The 8,426-nt window shown below is 34.4% G+C and overlaps 1 protein-coding gene across 1 annotated transcript; it reads left to right on the top strand.

Annotated features, from left to right (window-relative positions):
- Positions 1–727: 727 nt before the first annotated feature.
- Positions 728–1,336, top strand: LOC133853984 (ankyrin repeat-containing protein BDA1-like). Its single transcript, XM_062290006.1, has one exon. The coding sequence runs from the start codon at positions 728–730 to the stop codon at positions 1,334–1,336; it is 609 nt and encodes a 202-aa protein (XP_062145990.1).
- The last annotated feature ends 7,090 nt before the right edge of the window (positions 1,337–8,426 follow it).

The following is an 8,426-nucleotide window of genomic DNA, read 5'->3' as shown; positions in this document are numbered from 1 at the left end:
ACTGTGGTCAAGTGATTTAACTGCCTTCAATAATAGACATATTGATTTATTTAACAATATATGATGCAACAATATGATATAATTACAAATCTATATGCACAATCTCATTAACTGTTATATATGCACAATTTCATTTATTTACTTTATTAAATTGGTATGGGTAGCGACAACTTTCCCGTCCGTTGTTTTGAAGTGACAATAGATCATATCTCATATACAAAATCAATAGTTAATACTTAATGTTATTGATTTACTAAAAACACTCAAAAAAAAAAAAAAAAAAAAGAAAAAAAAAAAGAAAAAAGAAGGTATAATGAGTTTAAGAACGCCCAAATTAAAATATAGAAAATTTTGATTTTTCAAAACATTTCAAATTTTATGAACATCGTTCGAACAATCCGTACATCGTCGTAATAATGCCCTGCCAGAACATCCGAACGATGTGCGCTGTGAAGTATGAACAAGACTCTGGAAAAGTCGTCCTACGACTGGTTTGGACAACTGTCTGAACAGTCGCAGCGTGCATGCGACAAGGAGACAGTGGCGCCTAGTACTTCCAAACTTTAACATATATGCACAAAAAATCTCCACATCCACGAGAAAGTAAAAATTAATCACATGCCTATCGAGGCTATCAAGTCAAATTAGATAGCTCCGGTTGTTCAAAACTCAGATTAGAGGGATTCTTAGAAAAATAACTATCGTACATTCATACATGCTGCTATCGATGGATCACAATCTGAGGGATGCTTCTGAACAAGGAGACATTGACGCCTTATACAAGTTGATTGCAATGGACGCAAGAGTTTTGGACAAGATCGATGAGATTCCATTTGTTGAGACCCCTTTACACATAGCAGCAGCTGCAGGACAGACCCAATTTGCCATGGAGATGATGATGTTAAAGCCATCATTTGCTAGGAAGCTCAACCCAAATGGTTTCACCCCATTGCTCGTTGCAATGCATAATAACCAAACCCTGTTGGTGCGCGAGCTACTTGCTGTTCATAAGGACCTTGTCTGTGAACAAGGAAGGGGTGGCGTGAATCCTTTACATTATGCAGCTCAAACAGGAAACCTCTTTCTGTTGGGCACATTTTTAGCAGTCTGCCCCAATTCTATTGAAGAAGTGACCAGTCAAAGCGAGACTGCTCTACATATTGCACTGAAAAATGACAAGTTAGATGCTTTTCAGCTCCTGGTTGGATGGCTTCGGCGGGCCGTGTTTAAAAACGCGGCATTCTGGGAGAAGAGGATACTGAATTGGCTGGATTTGAACGGTAACAGTGTGTTGCACATTGCAGCATCCAAAAATGAACCCCAGGCAAGTTCTTAATTTCCTCTATGTTTTCTATCCTGAATTATATATTGCAAAGTAGCAGTGAAGATTCAATCGATCTCAATAACACGCATGCTAAAAATTATCTTCAATTCATTTTATTAAGCATTTGGTTGCGTCATTCTACGTTCTTTATTAATTTCTTTAATTTGTGACATTTGCTTTTATTTTATTTTTAGCACTTGGGGTTTTTTTTTGGGTCGGGCCGGGTTGAATAGTGTATATTGAGACAACTGTCGTCAGCTCAACTGCCGAGGATAACACGGGGATGCAGTTGAAGGAGATAATGCCATGAGAGTTGGACGTAATGGTGTTGGTAATAGTAGCTAGGAAAGGAAAGTATTAGATAAAAGTAAAAGAAAGCAGAAAAAACTAAATGCTCCTAACGCACATTACAATGTCGGGTGATGATGTTGTACAAAGAATCATGAAACTCACAATTAATTCCTTCATTTTAAAAAATTACCAAAACACAAAATAATTATTTATATAGATATTAATTTTGAAAATGCTTTAACAGGAAGAAACCTGTAGGGAAGGTGTTGGAAAAAACCACAAAGAGAAGCAGTGGGCAAGAAAAACAGAGGAACGACGGTGGTCTCTCTGTTTGTGGGTCATTTATAATCAGATATTGCTACAAGCTAGCTATCCATAATACATGCACGTAAACATTACAACCAATTTACAAGAAGTTTGAATTGTCATCTGAGATTCGAATTTTGTGTTTGCTTAATTGGCATATATTATCTCCTACAACTGCATCCGTGTTATATATCGTTGGTAGCTGAACTGACTATTAATGTTGTCTCAATGTGTAGACTATTTTACAGTGATGGGATCTATAATTGTGCACCTCTGATTAAGTTGTACAGGTCGTGAGGTGGTTATTGGATTGTAGAGTCCCTGTAAACCTCAAGAATTCAGAGGGTTTTACTGCTCTAGACATCGCGCAAGGGCAAACACAGGTGGACAACCAAGGGGTGAGGAATATGCTACGCCGTGCCGGAGCTTTAAGTGCTTCATCTCTTCCTAAGACTGCATCTTTTGCAGACTACTTAAGATCTCCAGTCCCCATTAATGAGAAGCTATTCATATGTTTCTTTCGTCAGAGAACGCTAATGTCAAACGACATGCGCAATATGCTGTTGGTGGTTGCTGTACTGCTCGTAACAGTCGCCTACCAAGCAGTACTCAGCCCCCCTGGAGGATTTTGGCAAGATAACTACATCCCACCCGGAACCAATAATCAGTTCAGTATCTCGGCCGCGACCGCAGCTAGAAATCATGAAGTCAGTCGTCAAGTCCCTCACCGGGTGGGGACAGTAACCATGGCCAGACACTTTTTCCATCTACTCTTGGGTATAAATACTTTAACCTTTTATATACCACTACTCTTGATTATCTTAGTCCTCCCTCCTGGTCTTCCTAGTTTCCTGCTAATCACATCCTTTGGACTCCTCTTTCTGTCCTATGGCACGTCTATATCAATCACAGCTCCGCTTCCAAGTCATTGGCTTAATTATTTCTTGTTTTTCTCTTGCTCTATTGTGTCTAACATTTCCTTGTATGTCGTCGTTACTTGGAAGCATATGGAAGAGTTTTTTCGACTCTTTTAGATGTTGATCGAAAAGATCAGTGCTTGTCCCACCTTTTACAATTAGGATGCATGCTAGCTAGTACTCAACCTAAGCAGTTGAATAATTCGTTCAAGAAAGAAGAATTGGTGCAAACAATCAGGCCAACCTTTGATCAGTACACATCTGGAATGTGTTTATGATGATTCATCTAGATATCCTTAATTAATTAACTATTCTTGAAGTATCATTTGTGTTTTGTTGAGAAAACTACAATTATTCTCTTAATAAATGATCACCTAATAGTCTGTATCTTCCTAATCGTTCAATTTTGTCGATGTACCCTACTGATCTACTATTAGGGTTGCAATTAATATTCCTCTTGTTTTTTTTTTTTTTTTTTTTTTTTTTTTAATGCATGATATTATTGTTATTTTGAGGACAGTAATGGGACATTGCAACTCGATCCATTGGTAGATCAGAAAGATACATTAATCAAATCGAAAGATTGGTGGAACATTGCAAGAAAGGTGGTAAATATAATTTCTCCTTTGTTTCTTTTCTTGGGAAATATTACTACTTGGTTTGGATGGATTGAGATCCCTTGCAAATATTCATTCAATCTAGGGCGCTCTTCATTAAAAATCAACAGTCTACTTTAAGTCATGTAAGTGTTAAAAAGCAATAATAAAAGGAAAAAAAAACCCACACAATGTAGATTGATCAAAACCATCGTACATGACCTATTCTGCTTCAAGAAATGTCACTATGGATTATGGATGTAATTGAGCCGATCGAGCCAAGTTTTAACATTTTAAGATTAGCTTGTTTATGAGTTGAGCTCGAATTCGAGCCGAGTTTCAAGATTTTAAGACTAGCTTGTTTATGAGTCGAGCTCGAATTCGAGCCAAGCTATAAAATGCGTATTCAACCTTGGCTCAAGCTTGACTCTTTTAAAACTCGGACGAGCTTAAGCTTGTTGAGAATGACATTTAAGTCGAGCCGAGCCAAGCCGGATTACTTGACAAGCTCGGCTTAACTAGAGCTCGAGATAGACTATTAAATTTTTCAATGTGTGATCAACACGGAGTTCAAGCCCGAGTTTGTGAACAACCTTCATACTAACTATTAATAAGTTAATATGTTAGTTTAATATACTAAATATTATTATCAAAGTATTACAATTAATATGTAATACAATATTTACTTAGCTAGTATATTATATGTTTATTTAGTGTGTGTGTGTGTATATATATATATATATATATATAAAATGTCGAGTAACATATAGTTAATTACATTTACTTAGTATATGTTAATTAACTAGACAATATGTTAGTGTATGAACTAACTAATTAGTATGTTAACTAATACACACACATGTAAATATTAAGTAATATATATAACACATATTACTTAATTACTAATATACATGCTTAAATTTATATAACTCATTTTTAGTAATATATAAGAGATATGAACGAGCTAACCAGTCAGACTAACGAGCTGAGCGAGCGATCCGGTCGAGTTTTAAACGAGCTGAACTTGCGAGCCTCTGTCGAGATTTGTCGAGCGGGTCGAGTATGTATCACTTACTAGTTGAGCAGATTTCTACAATAATGAACGAGTTTTTACAATATCAAGCTCGAGTTCGAATTGAGCTAAACCGTGCGAATATTGAGGGGATTGTCGAACGGACTGATTTATTTACATCCCTACTATGAATAAAGCATGAGAGTGCCAATTAATTGAATGTTACGTAGAAGCACAAATTGAAGTAGAAGCTCAAACGGTAGAAATCCCAGCCCAGGCCAAATGGGTTCAATCTAGAAAATCATTAAACTGTTGATATTATGTGTAATAACCCCTATCCTAAGCTAGGGTAAATATTCTCGCTCGAGAAAAAAATAAAAATAAAAAAATATATATATAATTTAACTATTAATGATTTTTAGCAAAAATCATCATTATTTATCGATGATTTTTAGTTCATGCAAAAACTCAATTTATTCGCACTTAACTCCTAGATAATAAAAAGTAAAACTGATTTTTACCAAAATTATGGTTATGTGGGTTATTGAAATAATAACTCATGTCATTTTTGATTTACATGGACCTAGACCAGTTTACGTTAGGCACCCATTTTAATTTACATGCTTACGCGTTAATACCCAGCCCAGTCCACGCCAGTCAGGGACTCAAAGCTTGTTGGTCTTCCGCTTTCAGCATGTGCCAGAGCCCAACCCAGCTCAATCAACAGAGAACCAACGAAAGAAAATTTAGTTAAGAACAAAGTGCTGATTAGTTAAAGATAAGAGATTTTTTTTTAACAAAGGACTGCTGCCGCCTGCTTGTACATCCGAAATTAGCATCCCCCCGCCTTCGATCAAGATACACCCGTTGAAGATCCAGCCCTTCAAAGTTGCTAAATGCCCAGCCATTGATCACGAAAATATTGAGAGAAATCCAACCGTTAATTCGGTGGTTCTTTAAGAACCCATGTAACGATCACTCCTCAGCGCAGAAAACCGGAACTCACTCTTGCAGAAACTCTCTGCAATTTGTCTTCCCTTCACCCTCATTCAGTGTAGAACCGAAACCCACAACAGAAACAATTTCTTTTCTATTTCTCGGTTCCTTGAAACAGAGCAGAAGCAAACTTAAAAAATCCACCATATTTCTCTAGGCTAAAATGAATTCTAACAACCCACCTTCTTTCTAACAACCAAAATAAACCAAGAAGCACTCAAATCTCTCGGGTTGTGACTTAAACAGTGCAGGAATTCTGTATTCTTTTCTGTGTGTGCTTGTCAGCTTGTGTATTCTCGGTGGTAATTTGGAAAACACAAAATAATATTCTTCAAAGACCATACCTGCTCCCTTGGCTTCATACGTCCTCCACAATGAAAGTCTAAAGCCTTCCAACTCTTTTTCCCCACAACCACCAGCCACAATCAGCTCACTCTCTCTTTATCTACCGGTGTGCTTAGTTTTCTCTACTGGTGTGCTTAGTTTTTAGAAAGGAAAAGAAAGGATAGAAAAAAGAGGAGAGGAGAAGTTGGAGAACTCTCGAATACTCTCCTTTTCGGTAAGACTTATCCTTCCCTTTTATGCAGAACATTCCAGCTCCTAAAGAAAAGAAAAAAATTGAACCTCTTTTGTAGTTTTGTTTCCTTTTTTCGGTCAAACAGGGACCACCTTCTGGATCTCTTCATCTCTTGGCCGGTTGTGGAGAAAAATTTCTGGAAACTTTTGGTGAGTTCCTTTTTACTTCTTTTATTTATAGTATTCTGACCCCTTGAGAAAAGAGAAGAGAACTTTGAAAACCTGCTTTTACTATTTTGGCCAAACAGGAACGTCCCTCTCCTTTTAGTTTATAATTAATATACATGCTTCTCTGAAATTTTAGCTAATGACTTTTAAGTTATTATGTGTATTCAAAAGAATATTTTTAAAGATGAAAATGAAAATGTTTTAAAGCACTATTATATTGTCTAAATATTTTAAAATATCACTACTCAAATTTTATGAAAATTATTTATATTTATAATTATACCGTCATGTAATCCATTTATCTTTAAAAATGTAAAAATTTATTATTTACATTATAGAAGTTGCTATGTCCATTTTATACAAAATACATATATTTTTAAATATTAATGCCATTATTTTGCTCAACCGTACAAAATTATAAAGTCGAGACATCAATATTTATGTCGTTATTCCGTCCGTTTATTTTTAAAATACTAAACTCATTATTTATATTAATGTGGTTATTATGCTTATTTAATACAAAAATATATATAAGCCGCTTAACGCTAAATGCCGTTATCAATGCCAATTTTAGTTTAAAGATATTTTTAGACATTAATTTATAAATACCGTAATAATGTCCACATGAAATACATGGTATTATAATTGATTAATTTTATATGCCGTTATAATGTCAAAACGATATTGAGAAGTTATACTAAGTAATTTAATAATCAAAGTGATAATAAGAAATTATATTAAGGTTCAGAAGTCATAAATGAAAATAATGTTAAGATGAATTTTTAGTGAATCATATTAATTCACTATTATTGTGTTAAATATATATTGCAGTGAACGGATTATCTGTGAACTCTTTATGAAGAAAGAAATAACTGTGAATATTTCTTTTTCACTGAGAATAATATGTGGTTGCTTTCTTTAGTGTAGTGATTTCTGTTTTATTTAATTGTATAAGAATTGTTTGGCATTTTACATGTTTTGTTTATAACATGCTTTGTTTGGAGTATTGTGTACTGTGGTGAATAATTAGTTGCAGGATTAATAATAAAGATGACGGGCACAAGGCCCACAGTCAGTGACGGAGCTATTAAGGAGCTTAGGGGGGCAGGGTTCTCCCCCCCCCCCCAAAAAAAAAAAAATTCTAAAAAAAATTATTAAATTTTACCTCTCTTTTGAATTTTTTTTTCTTCTAATTTTGGCCCTCCCAATTTTATTTTATTTTATTTTGTTTTTAAATTTGGCCCCCTCTCCCCCCCAAGTTGGGGAGGCTGGCTCTACCCCTGCCCATAATGGGAGCACAAGGTTCCCGTAAATTAATAAACTGTCAAGCACAAGATCTCAAAGACCAATAAACTTTATAGTTAAAGGAGCATAAGATTCAACAGTTAAAAGAGTACAAGGCTCATAGATAAACAATAACCAAGCGCAAGGCTTTAGTAAGAATGAACACAAGAAAAAAAAAATACATGAGACTATGCTTATGAACTGTCATTGCATTATGGATATATGACTATCATTTGAATGTGTAGTGTACTTTTAAATAGAGCAGTATTTCTTATGTTATTAAGAGATGTTGACTCACTTGACCAAAGTATGGGATTGAAGTGTTAACAACAATCGCATACAAGTTTGTGCAGGATAAATGGAATGATGGAACCATTTGCTGATATTTATGTTAACGTTATTTGAGACTTTTTGTGTTAATATGTAATATTTATTATGTTGGATAAAACAATGGTTTTTATTATTAAGTGCCGAATGTGGCACATATGTTTTATTTTAGTTCATATTTATTATATTAGAACATATTGTTCATATTTTAATATAATGAAGTAATTCAGTCAGCTCTGGGGTGTTATTTCCCATTTGTTAAGAAAAAAATATATTTCGCTGCTAATATTTAACTCTGATGATGTCACGTGAAAATTGAAATTTTTACTTATGTCTTTTTGTAAAAGGAGGGGCGTTACATACTAACCTTAGCCGGCCATACATATTAAATTAGTTTAAAATTTGAAATTTTATTTTTATGGAAAGCCAGTTCTTTAATCCATTGTCATTGTAAAGACCAAGAAAAATAAATAGAACATTTAACAATTAATAAATTGTATTTATTAAATAGATGGGACAAATAACAAGTTCTGAGTAGATCATTTAAATGATTGGAATAAAAATGAGTTTAAGATAAAATAACGAAAATTTGAATAATAAAATACTACTAACAGGCCTTTAGGAAATAC

Source organism: Alnus glutinosa, chromosome 13 (assembly GCF_958979055.1).
Source record: "Alnus glutinosa chromosome 13, dhAlnGlut1.1, whole genome shotgun sequence".
NCBI lineage: Eukaryota > Viridiplantae > Streptophyta > Magnoliopsida > Fagales > Betulaceae > Alnus > Alnus glutinosa.
Note: the sequence above shows the minus strand (reverse complement) of the source record. Positions and strands in the feature narration are given on the sequence as shown.

Coding starts and splice junctions, on each gene's coding strand:
- LOC133853984 (XM_062290006.1), top strand. CDS start 728: ATGGATCACAATCTGAGGGATGCTTCTGAACAAGGAGACATTGACGCC.